At 40.5% G+C, this 19,287-nt stretch overlaps 1 protein-coding gene across 1 annotated transcript in view; it reads right to left on the reverse strand.

Annotated features, from left to right (window-relative positions):
• PRKCH (protein kinase C eta) overlaps positions 1 to 19,287 on the reverse strand; it is a 62,451-nt gene that overhangs the window by 23,338 nt on the left and 19,826 nt on the right. Inside the window, exons 7-9 of the mRNA XM_032220541.1 lie at positions 18,847 to 18,990; positions 17,272 to 17,445; positions 12,262 to 12,416 (exon numbers count right to left, since the gene is read on the reverse strand). Of these exons, the coding sequence (XP_032076432.1) occupies positions 12,262 to 12,416; positions 17,272 to 17,445; positions 18,847 to 18,990 (473 nt within the window). The remainder of the gene's footprint in view (positions 1 to 12,261; positions 12,417 to 17,271; positions 17,446 to 18,846; positions 18,991 to 19,287) is intronic.

Genomic DNA, 19,287 nt, shown 5'->3' on the forward strand with positions numbered 1-19,287 from the left:
AAAGAATGTTGTTATGGCTACACATCACCCAACTCTGTATAATCCCTCCCATTTTCCCACAATAGAAAGTGTGGCAGGCCTGAAATCCAAAAAGGAAAAGATGGTTTCCAGGTCTGACATGTGGTTTATTGGGCTTTAAATTAGTTTCTTTTTTAGCCAGATTGTAGGTGTTAAAATAACATGTCAAATATTTCTGGAGACATTTTGTTCATGATACAAAGATTCTATGCTTTTCTTCCAGTTTTTTTTTTAATAACACATATTTTTATAATCATCAATCTGTCTGTTGGTGTAGAATAATGTTCCTTAGCAGGGAGTCACATTTTAAAGGAAGAATACTAGTCCTTTCATGCAAAACGGGATACAGGGAGATTTCCCATAACTGCAAGGAAAATACCACTGAATGTATGATGATAATTCCTTCCAGAAAGTTGATGACATGATGACTGGGTAAATCTCACAGTGCTCAAACAAGCAAAGGTCTATAAGTCCAACAGATTCTTTCACTCCCCTGGATGGAGACAGTGGAATTTTCATAACCTACTTAACAGCCTGTAACTTATTCATTCCTAACAGCACTGCTATTCATAAGATTTGCAGGGGGGAGGAATGGAGAAGAGAGAAAGAAAATTTTCCTCCTGGAATCATTGATGCAAACGACGTTAACTCCATAGCAAAAAGACTAATGTCTCCTATATGTTTGTTCTTTGGGCGCAATCTTTTCACTGCGCTGAAACTGGTGGCAGAAACTACTGATCATTTATATCTCCAAATTAAATAAATGCATTTTCTCAGCCAGCTCACAAGACCATGAATAGGCCTCCTCTTATACTAGGAAAAGAATTCCGGTATTATGACCTGATGTGCCCTTTCAACAAGGTCAGTAACTTCCTGGTACTTCTGAAACTCAAATCATGTCTCAGCTATATGTGAATAGTCTTAGGGAATCCTGGTGCATTGTTACAGCTACTTTAGAATGTAATAATTATCTATATATTAGAAAGAGAAGGAGCCAATGCAGCAGAATTCCAACTCTATTCTAAAATACTAAACAATGAATACCTCTAAAAGGCTGATTTAATTATTCTACAGTGCATCATCTCCTCTAATGTCATTGAAGCTTGGTCCCTTTATACAGTTTGGGAATCAAGAAGACGGAAGTGTTTTGGGCTAATTAAATAACAGCCAAAGTTTGAGAAGATATTTTTAAATTCTGAACAACTATAAGTTTGGACCATGTCAGGAATTGTTGAATCTACATGCAGCTTCCTCATGTGAAAATGCTGAACTGTGGCTGCTGCCAATGGACTGATATGAAAAAAGGGATACAAGTATTAAAAATCACTTGAATAAGTCAATAAGCGCATAACTAAATAACTGAATAACTTAAGGATGAAAAGAACAAATATAAAAAGTGGAAAGAGGCACACATAACCAAGGCAGAATACCAGCAAATAGCCCAAATCTGCAAAGACGAAATCTGGAAAGGTTAAGACTCAGAATTAACTAAGACTTGCAACAAATGTCAAAAATAAAAAGTTTCTTTCAACATATAAAAAGCAAGAAAAAGGTCGAAGAAATGATCACAGAAGATGATAAGGAAGTGTCAGTCAGCAGAGAGAAAGCAGAACTGGTTAATTCATTCTTTGCATCCGTCTTCATGCAAAAGGAGAAAAATAGCCTAACCTACCGAATGCAGAACCATAAAAGACAGACTAGGAATACAAATTAAAATAAGCAAGAAAATGGTAAGAGAACACCTATCTACCCTAGAGGAATTTCAATCACTTGAACCAGATGGATTACATCCCAGAGTTCTGAAGGAGCTGGCAGAGGTGATCAGAACCACTGAACCCTATCTTTCAAAGATCCCGGAGGAACCTGAGAATTAGACTGGAAAAGTCCAGTTTATCTCCTTCAACTTTGATGTTAAATATAGATTTTTGCATTAAAAAAAACCATGCCAAAGATAGGTGATTCCCACCCCCAGGCTTGATACTTAGAATAAGGAATGCAGAGGGCCGTAGTTGAGGGCCACTATTTTAACTGACTGCAAAAGTGACGGTGACCCCCTGGATTTCTCCACCCTTCCTCAGGTTTAGAAGATGAATCTGCAGTGAGGTTGCTACGAGAAACCTGGCACAAAGCGCCATCCTATCAAATTGTGCTGATTTCAGCAAGGTCACGAGCGGAAGCTCCTTCCTTTGGTTCCTGTTTCTTCTTGCCTCCTGTGCAAATGCAATTACATTGCCTTGATGTGGAAACACATTTAAAGAAAATGGATGCCCTGTACCACCCTTCATGAGTGCCAAAAAGTGACTCACTGAAATTACTTGCAGGTGGCCATTCAGCTTAGAAAAGAATCTGTGGCTGCACGAAAGAAAATGCCATGTCAGCCAAAAATGAAAAAAATATATCTATGCATATTAAATTGCAGAGATTTCTTTAGAAAAGGGGTTTTTTTTTACTCTTTTAAAAATCTATTAAAACTGTTTCCAAATCTTTGGAGAACTCAGTTGCTGGAGACTGCCCAGATGTTACTCCCGAGTCTCTTGGAACACAAAGGGGGGGGGAAATAAAGATTGGGGGGGGGAATCTGTGACTTACTTGGAAAAAGATGTATGACCCTAGCCCTAAAATATAGGCTTCAGCCCTTCAGCTGAGCTACTGTAATACCTATCCTAGGCCCTAATTATAAAGTGTAATTAAAATTATAAATCCTGCCGTCAGCAAAGTCTTGATGTTTAGATATTCAGCAGCCTCCATGAGTATTTAGGAGTCTAGTTTGGTTATTACAATTGTTTTAATTAATGCCTATGGTCTACTACTAGTTCTGCCAGGTTTTACCAAATCTTGCCTTGCCTTTCTGCCTCAAACCTCCTTTTGTCTACTGTAACTGAAAATTTCACTCAACATCTTGAAGGCTCTCAAAAGAGTTAGTTGTTGGGAGAGATGAAATACACACATATATACAGTATATACTGGAGGTGGGTTCCTACCGTTGTCTCCCGGTTCGGCTGAGTAGGTACTAACTTGGCCTGCCACGCCCACGAATTGGTTCTATCGGCAGCAGCGCCATCTTGATTTTCAGTTCTGCGCATGAACAATCTTCATTGCAAAAATTTGATTTTTTCCCTCTTTTCTAACGGGGGAATTTGTGCGCATGTGCAGACCTTTGTAGGTGCAAATGCGCACACATTTTTTGCGCAGTAATGCCGGTAGCAACCCATCCCTGTTATATACTTAGAACCATAATTCAAAGCATTATTAGAACACAAACTGAGCCATGTTGCAAAGTGCATGATTCCACAAAGCTGACCTTACAGAAAATTCAATAAGAAAGTATCCCAGAGTTGCGGGTGTTCCATTGATGGAGGTTTTTAAGAAAAGACTGGACACCCATTTACCTGAGGTTGAACCATTTACTCGAGGACCTCTGCCCTGGCAAGGGGTTGGACTAGAAGACCTCCAAGGTCCCTTCCTGTTCTGTGATTCTATTTTTATTTCTATAAAAATCTGGGAAAAGAAGCAGGAGCTGGATCAAGAAGAGGGGCATTAGAAGATCAGACATCAAGTTTCATTTCCCTGTACAAAGGGAAGTTTAGATTTCCCTATGCTGGCTGAGGAATGTCCATACAGCTTAAATTTGCCAAGGCTGAGAAACACAATTCTTCTAAATAACTATCTATGTTGTTCAAGACAAGAGATGGTAGCAACCATTTTCAGTTGTCTGAAATAAGGACTCCATGGCTGAGTTCTGGCCTGACTTAGTGATAGCCAATTCTCAGCAATCGCCATGAGTGCAATGGCTCACAAAATTAGGACCCTGGGGTGACGATAGGCAGGCTCACATTCTAGACATGGTTGCTGCCACAGGATAGGGTGAGCTCCTGCCAATCAGGAGTTCAAAACCAAGCAACCATGAATAGATAAATGAGTGCCACTTTGGTGGGCACCTTAATGGGGGCATGAAATTTTGCCTCCAACTGGGCATTCCCCAGGCAATGGTGACATCACCGTTCAATCCTTTCAACCTGGAAGTGCTTCAGCACTCCCGACACAACTTAGTAGTAGCAATCATCAGCTGTCAGGCCTGCAGCCATCTTTCTCTTGGATCTTTGGCCTGCCACACTTTCTATTATTCTACTATGCCTTTTTCTATTGTGGGAAAATGGGAGGGGGGATTGTACGGGGTTAGATGCTATGTAGCCCAAACAAAATTCCTTCTAGAAAGCCAAGGTCATTCTTTGTCTTTGTACCTCGGCACCTGACCGGAACTGGATGGGTGGAACTGCCAGCATGGCAGTGGGAAATTGGGCCATGTGATGGATTTGTGGGTCTGGGGCAAGATCTTGAACTTTCAATTGGGTGGGGAAAACCTGGAAACTTTCAGATTTGGGTTTTCCCAGATGTGGCAACATGGCTGTCTTAATAAATTTGGAACTTTGAGCAATACTTTGCCTTGGACTCTGATTTACTTTTGGATGCTATTTGAAACCCTGACACAGCTACTCACCTAATGGTTTATTTATTTGTTATGTTTCCACTCTTGTGATATATTCCTATTTATTTGAAAATTAAAAGCAAACAGAGAAACAATATCATGAAAAATAAAAAGACATGAACATAAGAAAGCCCTAGTGGATCAGGACCAGCCCATTTTAATCCTGCATTTTGTTTCTTGCACAGCCAACCAAATGCTTCCAGGGATTCTTTTAAGCAGGAAATTCCCTCTTGCATCCTTATCTCCTTGCAACTGAAACTGTTCCCTGTGCAACTGGAAATATACTATACCGATCCTGGTAGAAACACACATTTTTACAAGTTTTATAAATCATGAGTAGATCTGTCCTCCATGATTTTATCCATTTTCATTTTACAGCTATTCAAAAGGGTGACCATCATCACCAAGAAGCCATCCTCTCAGTGTAATGTAGATCTATGCCAGTGGTGGGTTTCAAAATGTTTTAGAACCTCTTCTGTAGGTGTGGCCTGCTTTGTGGGAGTGGCTTGCTGGCCATGTGACTGGCTGGGCGTGGCTTGCCAGCCACGTGACCAGGTGGGCATGGCCAACTTGTAAAATGTGGTGAAATTCACTTAATAACGCTCTTGCTTAGCAACCAAAATGTTGGCTCAGAAATTCTGGCAATTGAAACACGCAAGTCTTAAAGCCGTCAAGTTACAAGACCCTTGCACCCCTAACCCTTTAGATAAAAAAAACCCAGGGGTGTTCAACTTGACAATTTTAAGACGTGTGGACTTCAACTCCCAGAATTCCTCCTCCAGTCATGTTGGCTCAGGAACTCTGGCATTGAAGCATGCAAGTCTTAAAGCTGTCAAGTTACAAGACCCTTGCACCCCACAACCCTTTAGAAAAAAACCTAGGGGTGTTCAAACTTGACAGCTTTAAGACTTGTGGACTTCAACTCCCAGAACTCCTCCTCTCGCTCTTCATCTTGAGATGTGCGGATGGGCAGGGGGAGGGAGCTGGAACCGGTTCTAAATGGCACTGTAGATTTGTGGAACCTCTTCTATAGAAGAGGTTAGAACTGGCAGGAACCTACCCCTGATCTATGCTATGAAAAACTGGCTGGTGGAAGAGGAACCTCTTCCTGCCACTATTACTATCAATGTGGGGGTCATTTCTGCCTGGTTATGGGTTCCGGCAGGCACTACTGACTAAAATTGTTTTGCGCAAGCGCAAAATTGAAAAACAAGGTGGCGGTGCCTATGCCACCGCCCAGAGAACCAGTTCAGGGACATGGTAGGCATGGGTCACTGCCATTTCCAGCGACCCAGGCTGCCAAACCACTACTGGTTCAGCCAAACCAGTCCAAACTGGTAGGAATCCACCACTGATACCCATTTAGGAATAAAACCAGGAGCATGAAATACAACTTTCCACTAAATCTTATTCATATTCATATGTGAGCCAGGGTAAAAATTGCTGAGTCATTTTTACAGGAACTGTGGTCTTAGGGGACATAAAGCAAAAAACCTTCCAGTGGAAACTTACATACCTCCCATTCTTTCTTCTAGTTGTTCCTGCCATAGTCATGTTTTCCAGAGCATTTCTTGGCATGCACAGCCTCCTATCTGAGCTAAAGCAAATTGCTTACCTTTGCACTAAAGCTGACACATTGAAAAAGCAATTTTTGGGAAGGAATAAAAATGCATTTTATTTAAGAGATTCATAACTGACACTCTTTTGTTTAAGAACTGAAATAAAGATGGGCAGTTTATAGATTACATTTGCAATGGGGTCATTTTGTCTCAGAAGCTGCCTTATGTTTCTGTAGTAAAAAAGAAACAAATATTTACTAGTTTGACTTGTTTTTTTTCATCCAAGCAGCTCTTTGGACTGCATCATACGCAGACTAACCATTTTCATCCATTAAGGTTGAACAAATAAACAACCATTTTTAGATCTGCTTCATCAAGAGGTCTGTAATTAAATCTTTTGGCTATTCCAAACTGCAAGATAAGTAGAAGAAAGAATTGGAGGTATATGAATTTCTATTCCAAACTGTATCTTAGAATGGAAGGCAACTTGGAGATCATAAAATCTTACTCCCCCCCTCCACACCCATCCCCAGTGCAGGAGTAGACTACTAAAGTGTACTGCATATAAAATAATTTTACAATTTGAATTCCCAAAGTCTTGAAGATAGTCATTTTACCTAGTAAAATCCAGTAGAATTTTACTGTTTTATGCAACAGAAGAGGAAAATTCTTAAACAAATATAATTGTATTATTTATTAATGTTGAGTTACATTTAAATTATTTCACCCCAATTCTATAGCCCTTGTTTTAACAATCCACTTAGCCTAGTATTTTAACTTCCTTGACCAGCAGAAACTCTCCAATCTCTTAGGTAGAGTATCTGCAAACCCATTAGCCTAACGTGAACCCAAGTTCATGTGTGTGCCAAGGATGTGGTTAATGGGCTTTCTCAACCCAATTCTCACAAGATGATTATGAAAATGATAAGAATTCTTGGTACATCCATAGGATCAGAAGGATGGAGTCAGAAAAGACTAACAGAAAAAAGCAATAAAACTATCTTACTTGAGAGACCGCCTTCTGCCAATTACCTCCCTGCGACCTATAAGATCTCATAGGTTAGGCCTCCTCCGCATTCCATCGGCCAGCCAATGTCGGCTGGCAACCACAAGGAGGAGGGCCTTCTCAGCAGCGGCCCCGACCCTTTGGAACGAGCTCCCCGTAGAGATTCGTACCCTCTCCACCGTCCAGGCCTTCCGCACGGCCTTGAAGAACTGGCTCACCCGTCAGGCCTGGGGATAAGGACCATTACCCCGCCCGAATGTTGTATGCATGTTGCTTATTATTTTATTATGTGTTGTCGTCTTAGTGCTGTATTCCCCCCTTCCTGGTTTTCTGTGAGCCGCCCTGAGTCCCCTCAGGGAAAAGGGCGGCCTACAAATAAAATCAATTCAATTCAATTCAATCTTTAAGAAGTGGCTATCCAGCTTTTTCTTAAAAAAAAAAAAAAAACTTCACAAGATGGAGAAGCCACCATCTCTGTAGGTAGACTGTTCCACTGTTTGTATAGATCATCTCAACAGGAAATTTCTCCTTATGTTTACACAAAACATTGTAGTTGCAACGTATATTCATCATTTCTATGGCAATCAAAATAATTCCTGACCATCTCTTCCATGTCACCCTTTGATGAACGAGTATGTATTTCCAAAGAGGGCCATTAAAACTTTGTACCGAACCTGCCCAAACAAGGGAGGGTGAGCAACCGTTTTAAAAAAGTAACACGAACAATTCATAGCTTAGAGGAAGCCAAGCCTTCAACAGACGTATGCCAAGAAACATACAAGTATTATGTCTTAACAGAGGAGAAAGGGAGGGAGAAATATTGAGAGTGGCTTTATTTTCAGAGCAGTAAAACATGACAGATTAAAGCTGGGTTATAGTGCTTCATAAACTTCTTTGCTGCAGATCTCTAATTTATCAAGAGGTAAGGACGTCATAGATCCAAAGTTTTTGCTGCACTACCAAACGACGGTTCATGCTTTCTGCATGCCACCCAAACCATGATGTTACGTGCCTCTTTTACCTAAGCCTCTGATCTAGACATGTTCAAGCCTGTATATGATATCATCAAGAAACATTAACAGCCAACAGCATCAAGACAACTGTAAAAGGGAGCTGCCAGTAATACAATAGCCTTTTATACAAAACGAATGCCCGCACCAAACTCTCTTATGTGATCTCTAACATTACACCGCTCACATGCACAGTTGAAGAGAAAGATCAGCATTCCCTGAATGTCACAGCTATGTTTAATAAAGACCAGCATTCAGACTGATTTCAAAGGCAATTTCCACGGCCCTTTAGCCTGCACTGTGTACCATCATAGCAACTAAACCATCCCATACAATGCATGCATTTTGAGTTTCCAATATGCCTAGCAAAAGTCCCTTAAGGTAAAGGTAAAGGTTCCCCTTGTACATACAGTATGTGCTAGTTGTTCCCAACTCTAGGGGGCGGTGCTCATTTCTGTTTCAAAGCTGAAGAACAAGCGCTGTCTGAAGAAGTCTCCGTGGTCATGTGGCGGGCATGACTAAACACGAAAGGTGCACAGAACGCTGTTAGCTTCCCACCAAAGGTGGTCCCTATTTTTCTACTTGCATTTTTACGTGCTTTCAAACTGCTAGTTGGCAGAAGCTGGAACAAGTAATGGGAACTCACTCCATTAGGCAGTGCTAGGGATTCGAACCGCCGAACTGCTGACCTTTCTGATCAACAAGCTCAGCGTCTTAGCCACTGAGCCCTTAAAAATCTCTTATTTCTTGACAAATTCCATTCTCCACCTCTTAAATCTGTCGATGGTTTTCATATAAGAACATAATGAAAAGCTAACATGCTACAAATCAATGAGCTAGCTCAACTATTATTGTTATTTACTTCTAGTTAGCTGCAGCCATCTGCTTTTGGGGGGAATTGTGTCAACCCGCCTTGGGATTATTAAAGCTGAGGCAGTCAAGCGATTCCTGGGAGAAAAGAGGGAATGAGAGAGAGCAAGGGGTTAGCAGCCTAACATTTTGTGAAAATGTCCATCCTATCATACACTCCTGAAATTCCAGATGGTCTCAAAGTTCATACGGTCTGGAAATAACAGTGATTCCAATTCCATTAGCAAAGAATATATGCAGCTCAGGATAGAACGGTTGGATTCTTGATGTTTTTCGGCAGAGGTTTCATTATCAGGATAAGTAATGCAATGCCACTCTCCCATGCACTGATGTTATTACCTAGCTTGGTAAAGAAATGTCTGCCAGAAAACATCCAAGCTCAGAGAACATCCAGAAACCAAGAATTAGTGAGCATGATTCAAATGTCCATAAATCAGGGGTGTCAAACTCACGTCGTCACGGCGGCATCATATGACATGTCAGGACTTTTTCCCCCTTTGCTAAACCGGGCATGGGTCTGGGCGTCGCCACCGCATGACACATCCAGCCCACAGGCCACAAGTTTGACAGCCCTGCCATAAATGCATCTATTATTATGAGTATCTTCTGTTTGGTCTTGGAGCAAATGGTTTGACTAGATTAAAAGTATCTTATCTTTGACGACTTATCTACAACATAAAAGAATATCATATAATAGATACCCCATTAATTTCTTTTCTTTTTAATTCCATGCCAGATGAAGATGATTTGGCAGGTTGTTTCCACAATGGGTAGCAATTCAGGGCTGGGAGAGTCTCCAGCTTCATTCGATGTCCTTGGCCACTCAACTGGATTTCTGTTTTCTTTTGGAGGACTATTGATAAGGGGAAGTCTCCCTTGAAAACCTTTGTGTTGTGGTAAGTGGGACATTAGGCTAAGCTCACACAAAGACCTGCCTTTTCTAAGGAGACCCTTAAGCATGCCCACTGTCTAGATAAGTATCAATATCACAAATATTTTCCCTTTAGGCCAGGGGTGTCCAAACTTGGGAACTTTAAGACTTGTGGACCAACTCCCAGAATTCCCCAGCCAGCCATGGCTGGGAAAGTTCTTCTGAGGAAGAACTGTCCAAACTGGGGAAATCTTAAAATTCCCACGTTTGGACACTCCTGCTTTAGACAAAATATTCTATCTAAAAACCTTTTTTTCCCAGAAATTTCATACATTTCATTTTATTTAGTGCAAATTTCTAATGAACTGATTCAGTTCATTAAAATATGAAGCTTTTTTTCTGTCCATGCTTCCCTCATTATTAGCTATTAGCTTGGTGAAGAGTTGCACATTTGTTTTAAATAAGAGATTATATGAAAAAAATATTCGGTAGAACGGGTGTCCCAATTGCGATATTAATCAGTTTACCAGAAATTTTCATGAACTCAGTGACAGTTCCCAGTAAATCATGCAACTCTCTCTCAAAAGTGTTATGTATGGGATCCAAGAAGAGAGATTGCATTTGTCTTTTACAACACAAAGATGATTTGATCAATTCCAAGAAAGAGCTTAGCTGGCACACTGTGTCTTATTGAGTATCTTTTCCTTCAATTAATTTTGACTGCATGAAAATGTGTAACTGGTTCTTCACCCTCCTTCATTATATTTTCTACATCAAAACCATGATTATTTGTGTAAACTACCAATAGTCCTCAATTTATGATTACTTTTTGTTGTTAGTCGTGTCCAACCCATCGCAATCCTATGGACAATGTTCCTCCAGGCCTTCCTGTCCTCTACCATCTTCTGGAATCCACTTAAGCTCACGCCTCCTGCTTCGGTGACTCCATCCAGCCATCTTATTCTTTGTTGTCCCCTTCTTATTTTGCCCTGAATAGTTCCCAGCATTAGGCTCTTCTCCAGTGAGTCCTCCCTTCTCATTAGGTGGCCAAAGTACTTGAGTATCATCTTCAGAATCCGGCCTTCTAAAGAGCACTCAGCGTTGATCTCTTCTAGGACTGACTAATTTGATCGCCTTGCAGTCCAAGGGACTCGCAGGAGTCTTCTCCAGCACCATAGCTCAAAGGCCTCAATTCTTTGGCCCTCATCCTTTCTTATGGTCCAACCTTCACAGCCCTACATTGTAACTGGAAAAACCATGATGACTATTGAGCCCAAAATTAATGAATGTCAAGCTCTATAATAACATGAAGGAAGAATGCAAGAAAACGGAGCTGAAGAAATACACACTGTGTCAACTCAATATAACGCAAACACAATTCAATCTGCTCATCTGACTTATAGCTTTAGCAATAGTACTTAGACTTATATATCACTTCACAGTGCTTTACAGGCCTCTCTAAGCAGTTTACAAAGTCAGCACGTTGACTCCAACAATCTAGATCCTCATTTTACCAACCTCGAAAGGATGGAACCCTTGAGCCATTGAGATTCGAACTGCCGAATTGCCGGTAATTGGGAGTCAGCAGGATAAGCCTGCAATACTGAATTCTAACCACTGTGCTACCATGGCTCTTAGAACCATTTTATTGACAAAGTCCTCGGATGAATTAAATACTGAAATCAAAACCCACTACATTTAGAGAGAACAACTTTCAATGAGCAGGTCTGCAATTTTAGGGCATACAATTGTTCAAAGATTGTTTTGGTTACCCAGTGTGATATTGCAATACACAATGAAAACAAAAATCATCCTGGCCTCCTAATATGTAAGCCAGTCTCAGAATCCAAAGAGTGATCACATAAATTAATGCACAGGACAATCTGTTCCAGAAGTATTTTTTTTTATTATGGACACGGATTAGATTTCAATGGAAACACTTTGCACAATTCTTCCACTCAAGCATAATATTTTGCTTCCAAATATGCAGCAAATGTTGTGCACTCATACTCACCATGTCCCCACAGGCAAGGAAAACAGATACTCCCAACTAATTCTGCAACTCTGTTTCCCCGCAAAAGCTAGATTTCAAATTGCTACCACAACAAGCATTTCTAAAATAACAAACACCTACATTTGATGATTTCCAAGCAGAATGTCCTCCCAACTCAGGTCTGAACAACTAAAATGATGGGATTTGATTGAGACCTGCTCGCGTAGCTGCCCATCTCTGAGCAGCTCCCAGTCAAATCCCATCTTCCACAATAATGCCCCCAACTCAAATAAATCTGTTAATTTTTCACCCTTCAGTGCAATGAAGCTGTCCCATTGATAAACTCCAGCAGGTATATTAATCACCATTAAGAATCCTCCCCAACAAAAAAACAATACTTGATTGAACCTAACAACAAAGCAACAAATCACAAATTCTTTTTGCTGACCTGTAAATGATGCCTCTCTCGTGAAGGAACATGAGAGCTGAAATGATTTCTGCAGCATAGAACCGGGCTCGGACTTCATCAAAGCGACGGGATTTCTGGATGTGGAACATCAAATCGCCTCCATTCACAAACTCCATAACAAAGAAGAGGCGATCCTGATCAAAGGCAACAGCAGAGACCATCATCAGTGGAAAGATGTTAATTGTATTCCTTTTTCTCTCCCCACATCTGATTTTTTTTAAAAAATCCCTTTGAATTGAAACAGCAGCAAAAAGAGCAAAATATTTAGGATTTTTACCCCCATAGACCAAACTACACAGTATTTGACCAATCTAATTCAATCCTGGAATGACTTTTTGGTTCTGGATTGGACATCGGTAATCTGGATTTGCTCTCACTGCAACCCCAGTTCAGACTGCCTGCCATGCATTCAGAATTTATATTGACAGAAAGAGGCCAAGTGTCCTGTTTTATTGAAAATAACACTTTATTTGAAAGGCCATTGGAAGTCTGACCTCCATTTGAAAGAATGTTCCAATAAAATGGCTTGTTGTTGTTGTTGTTAGTCGCAAAGTTGTGTCGGACCCATCGCAACCCCATGGACAACATTCCTCCAGGTCTTCCTGTCCCCTACCATACTCTGGAGTCCATTTAAGCTCATGCCTACTGCTTCGGTGACTCCATTCAGCCACCTCATTCTCTGTCATCTCCTTCTTTTGCCTTCAATCTTTCCCAGCATGAGGCTCTTCTCCAGTGAGTCCTTCCTTCTCATTAGGTGGCCAAAGTATTTGAGTTTCATCTTCAGGGTCTGGCCTTCTAAAGAGCAGTCAGGGTTGATCTCCTCTAGGACTGACCGGTTTGATCGCCTTGCAGTCCAAGGCACTCTCAAGAATGGCTATCAAATGCAAAAAAGGTAGGACAAATGCTGGTTCTCAACCTGCTTGTCAACTGGTAGCATTTGGACAGAAGACTAAGCAAGCGTACCAGTGGTGAGGTAGTCCCACCTGTAAGGTGGATTGGTTTATCTTTCTAACTTAATTATAACAATGGTGTCTACATAAAAAATAAGTACACTTTTTGAGGATGGGTGAGTGGATAAATGATCATACTGGTTTTTGGTAAATGCAAGAGGACAAGATCTCCTTTAACTGTTTCAGTTGAGAGTCAATGGGTTTGTCTAGCTATAAGATTTGCACATCAATGTGTAGTTATGACTAAGTGGTGGCAAAGATTCCAGGCAATTTGTTCTTCAGGAAGTTCTATCAGGGTAAGGAAATACTTATACTGAGATCAAGCACAGACTACATAGATGACAAATACTTATTTTCTGTTATGCCACAGAGTAGGACAAGAAGCAATGAGTTAAAACTATAAAGCCATTACGATGAACTTCTTGACAAAATGAGTTATTAACTAGTGGAACAAGCTAGTACATGAAATGGGGACTTCTCCTTCACTAGAGATCTTCAAAGAGAGCCCACATAGTGATCTATAAAAGAAGCTGTACTGGAATGGGAAAGAAGACTGGATGACCTCTAAGCTCCCTTCTCACTCTATGATTCTATGACACTTTACAAAATCCTGTTAAGGAGTTAAATTTATTTATCATTTGCCATCTGTATGCCTGTAACTGCGGTGGCGCAGTGATTGGAATGCAGTACTTATATATATAAGTCTAAGTGCAACTTTTATAGATAGATAGATAGATAGATAGATAGATAGATAGGTAGGTAGGTAGGTAGGTAGGTAGGTAGGTAGGTAGGTAGATAGATAGATAGATAGATAGATAGATAGATAGATAGATAGATAGATAGATGATAGATAGATAGATAGATAGATAGATGATAGATAGATGATAGATAGATAGATATATAGATAGATAGATGATAGATAGATGATAGATAGATAGATAGATAGATAGATATAGATAGATAGATAGATAGATAGATAGATAGATAGATAGATACAGTAGATATAGATACAGATTACAGAACAACAGAAGAACACATTTGGAAGGGACCTTGGAGGTCTTCTAGTCCAACCCTGTGCTCAGGCAGGGATCCTATACCATTTCAGGCAAACAATTGTCCAATCTCTTCTTTAAAACTTCCAGTGTTGAAGCATCCACAACTTCTAGAGGCAAGTCATTCCACCGATTAATTGTTCTCACTGTCAGGAAATATCTCCTTAGTTCTAGGTTGCTTCTATCCTTGATTAGTTTCCATCCATTGCTTCTGGTCCATATTAATATAGATATCTATATATTTATGGCCTTGAGCACGATGAAATAAAATAACACCATAACAATGTTGAAACAGTTAAGCTGGGTATCCTGGAAGCCTTTGGTTTCCCCCCCCCCCCCCTAATAATTGACCCAAAGGCAAGATTAGACAAACAGCTTATACTGCCAGTTTTCTAGAACTAATGATATCATGCAGCCAAGGGCAGAGGAGTTTAAAAACAAGTTTGGAGGAAGTATCATCATTGGAACACATTGTGCCAATCTCCTAAACTTGGGCGGTGGCAAGACTTCATGGTGCTAGGAATAATATGTTATGATGGAAAAGCAGGGCTATAAAAGATTTCCTCCCTTTTCTGCAGGAAACTGAAAGCTTTGTGAAGTCAAATTAAGGTGTGGGGCTCAGTCAGTAATCCCTCTCTTTGACAGGAACATGAAAAGTAGTGAAACTGAATTAAAGAGCTGCTACTGACTCTTTGCAACCGCTGTAAATCTCTTCCTCGATTAAAAAGGCCATGTGATGGCAAGATGTGCTTTTTCGCTTGCAGTTTCTGCCACCTAGTGGCCACATTCACTTAAGCCACAAAGATTTGAATGGCAGTTTAAAGGCAAACCCAAAAAAAGTTTGCATTGCAAATCTTTCGTGGATCAGATTCATGGAGTTCAATCTCAAGGAAGGAATATCCTATAACCATTGCTTATTGGGAAGAGCAAAGCAAAAGGAAAGAACAGTAAAAGATGAGGGGGCAGAAAAAATTATCTATAAAGTGGCAACCATTAACTACATAGCCGCTAGATGCCACACCGGCAAGCTTATATAAACAGGTTAATAACATATGTGATAAGAGGCGTTGTTCTGTGCTTAATCCAGGAGATACAGGTAATTGTCACTTGCCAATGGTAATTAGGACTGGGAATTCCATTCCTAAATGACACAGTCATAAAGCAGGGCATCATGTGATTCAGAGGTGGTATTCACCAGGCTCTGACCAGGTAGTCACCAGTGGAGAACCGGTAGTGGAAATTTTGAGTAGTTCAGAGAACTGGTAAATACCACCTCTGACTGGCCTACTCCCATCTATTCTCTGCCTCCCGAGTCCCTGCTGATCAGGAAGGAATGGGGATTTTACAGTATCCTTCTCCTGCCACGCTCACCAAGCCATGCCCACAGACCCGGTAGTAATACATTTTGAATCCCACCACTGATGTGATTGCACTGATTGCAGTCCCAGTTCGCCGTCATTAGGCAAATCCTGCATGATCCCAGTGTCATGCAGTCATGTGATCCGCATTTGTGACCTTCTGCTAACTTCCCCTTGACTTTGCTTGCCAGAAGTCAGCAACGAAGGTTGCAAATGGTGACCGTGTGGGACACTGCAACTTCATACCTTGCCACAATTGGGCAACTGTGGTTGCCAAGTGGTCAAACAGAGATCAGATGACCGTGAAGACACTGCACTGACTGCAACTATGAGGACCGGTTGTAAGTCTCCTCCATTACTTCAAGTGGTCACTGACCAAGTACCCTTTAAGCAAGAATTACCTCTGGCAATTAAACAACCTAACAAATTCCAGATCAGTTGTTTAACTATGAAACTAGTCTTTGCAATCCCTTCATTCAAAGAGAGCAATCTTGAGGGCAATGGCCTTTGTGTCTCAGGAAACTGAAATGATTCCCACTTCAATATTACCATTTCTGATGTCAGTCATACACATGTCCAACTATTCTTTTGAGTTCTATAGAAAACGACAAAACCTAGCCAACATTAGCTGATATCAAAAAAGCGAAGTATGTCAGACTTGGTGCTCGGATCAAGACATCCCAGACCTATAGATTAGACTGGGAAGTCAAAAACCATCCTGTGCAGAACAGACAGTTATTTTATTGGGTCTCAGAAAACAGCATGGATATGCTGTCAGTAGGAAATGAATGTGTCTCAACAGAGAAGTTAACCTTGTATGCTGCTGAGTAAGTGTCTGCATATTCCTTATAGATGATGGCATGTACTACATTGGAGGATCAGCAGGTCCTCTGAAATTATGGATAATATTTTTTGTAATGATGATGTCAGAGTAGATATAGAGACATTACAATCATCACCATCGTTTTTCTATTTTATATAACTCAAGGTGGCATGTATAATGCTCCCTCTACACGAGCAATGGAAGGAAATACAGATACAAGCATAAAACACTGCACATGTTTTATGCCCTTCCACTAAAGTAAAGCAATCTCAGCTCAGATGGGTTGGACTACTGGCACTAACAACATTTTGGTTTCAGGGAAGAAACCTTTATCAGAAGAGAAATTACTTTTAAAAAATTGTAATGAAAGATTTTATTCAAAATCCACAGACGTCTACAGAAATATACCAGCTCAACGTATTTTTTCTTTGCATCAAATAAGAACTAGATGGCCCCTAGGGACACTTCAATTTTGTAATTCCATTTTGATGCTAGAAAAACTGCAGGATCGCTGCTTACACAAACTAATGTAAGTCTTTCCCCCCAAAAGTATTTTTATTTTGTGATCATGTGGATGTTTGCTGTTTGGAAAGAAGGGAATGCAGGACTCCCCGTGCAACTCCTCTGCCTTATTCGCATCACTGAGAAATCCTTGTGCTTCATTTGTGAGCTTCCTGTTTTCTCTGTTCTTCCATTTACAGAAAACCATGAAGAAGGTTGAAAGGAAAAAAAGAATTGCTGCAATTATTCCTAACTGGTAACACCAGAAGCCTTTGCTCACTCCTGAAGCTGTAAGGAATACTCACAGCAGTCTGAAAACAGCAGAAAAGCTGAGTGAGGAAAGGATGATTTCTTGCCAAAGTCAGGATCCGCTTCTCTGTTAGGGTACACTCCACATCGTCATCTTGAAGAATGACATCTTTCTTCAGCACTTTGATGGCATACAGATATCCTGTCTCTTTTGTTTTAGCCAGCATTACCTAAATGTGCCACAAACCGGGATATTTAATTCAAAGCAAAAGAAAACAAATAACTATGGAAGTATCGCAGAAAGAGCAAGACGTGATCTTTCCTGCTAACAGGTCAAACCTAGGTGTATTTGTACAGAAATTAAATAGTCCTCGACTTATGACTGGTTGCGTAGCAACCACTTGAAGTTACAATAGTTCTAATAATTGGGGACCCCCACAGTAATGTGATGGCATTCCAGACACATTTATGGCTGCTTGCAAAGTCCCACAGTCACATGTCCATGCTTTACAATGGTTTTGCTGAAAACCAGCATTTAATTCAAACCATATCCATAGCAAATCATTAGTTCGTTTAATGGCTGCCATAAAAAGGTCATAAAGTTAGGTCAGTCACATGCAGGACCCAATTTACAGCTGTCATGAATTATGAGCAGGCTCCATTGCAATTCAAGGACTACCTGTTATTTGCATGGCATTAGACGGGGCCTCTCTGAATAAAAAGACACATTGGCTGAATTCACAAAGAACGCTAAGCTAGAAATAAGGCTTATGCAACCTTATTTGGTTTGAGGGCCACAACAGCCTTTAAATCACATGTTGGAAATTGCATATGAAGAGCAGCTGAGGCCTAAGACTTCACTGAGAACTTACCGCAGTGAAAACAGTATAAAACAAAAGAATAAAAGAAAAATAACCCTTCATTTTGATTTAAAGTTTACTGGAGTTTTAATAACAGGAAGCATTTTCACAATTTAAAGGGACATAATGCAGTTTCTCTTAATGAATGGTATGTCCTTAATGCTATTTCTTATACAGATGGAGGAGCTGAGCAAGTGTCATGATTCAAAACAAAAATCCTGCCAGGACTAAAATTTTGTACTCGTGTTATAAGAAATAATTTAGAAGCCACTACTTTTTAAGATCGCAGGACGCGGTGGCTCAATGGCTAAGACACTGAGCTTGTCGATCAGAAAGGTTGGCAGTTTGGCAGTTTGAATCCCTAGCGCTGCATAATGGAGTGAGCTCCCGTTACTTGTCCCAACTTTTGCCAACCTAGCAGTTTGAAAGCATGTAAAAATGCAAGTAGAAAAATAGAAAAAATTATGTGTGCCTTTGGGGGGGTTGAGTCATTTGGCCACATGACCATGAAGATGTCTTCACACAGCGCTGGCTCTTTGGCTTTGAAACGGAGATGAGCACCACCCCCTAGAGTTGGGAACAACTAGCACATATGTGCGAGGGGAACCTTTACCTTTACTTTTTAAGACAAAAATAAAACTACATTTATAGATTAACGTATTATGTGAATGCAGCCTGGTTCAACTAAACCTTCCATTAATGCAAATTCATTTCAAAATAACGAAAAGTTGCACCACTATGGAAACTTCAAATCTCCCCAGAAACACTTACCTTTCCAAAACTGCCCTTTCCCAGCACCCTGATGAATATCAGATCTTCAATTTTAAGCCTACTGGCTGAGACTTCAACCATCCCACTGCCATCCTTTGTGCTGTCTTTTTTCTGGCGTCTCAACGTTGATCTGGAGACTAACTTCTGTAAAGATTCAATTGTCATGAGTTGCTTTTTGCAAGGCAGCACCCCAAATTTTCTCAGCACCTATGAAGTTCAGAAACTCAATTTTGAAAAAAAACCCATCAAGAGGCGTAACACTTTGAACATGAAATGAATAGAAGGAAGCAAGATGCACCTGCCTGAAATTTTGGACATCAAACCTCATAAATAAATTAGCTTGACCTAATGGGAATTGTACTCTAAAGATATCTAATTCACCCAGCTCGGCTTTAGAGAGTAGAAATATTCTCTAAGGGGGAAAAACAGATATGAATGGGA

Source organism: Thamnophis elegans, chromosome 1 (assembly GCF_009769535.1).
Source record: "Thamnophis elegans isolate rThaEle1 chromosome 1, rThaEle1.pri, whole genome shotgun sequence".
Lineage (NCBI taxonomy): Eukaryota > Metazoa > Chordata > Lepidosauria > Squamata > Colubridae > Thamnophis > Thamnophis elegans.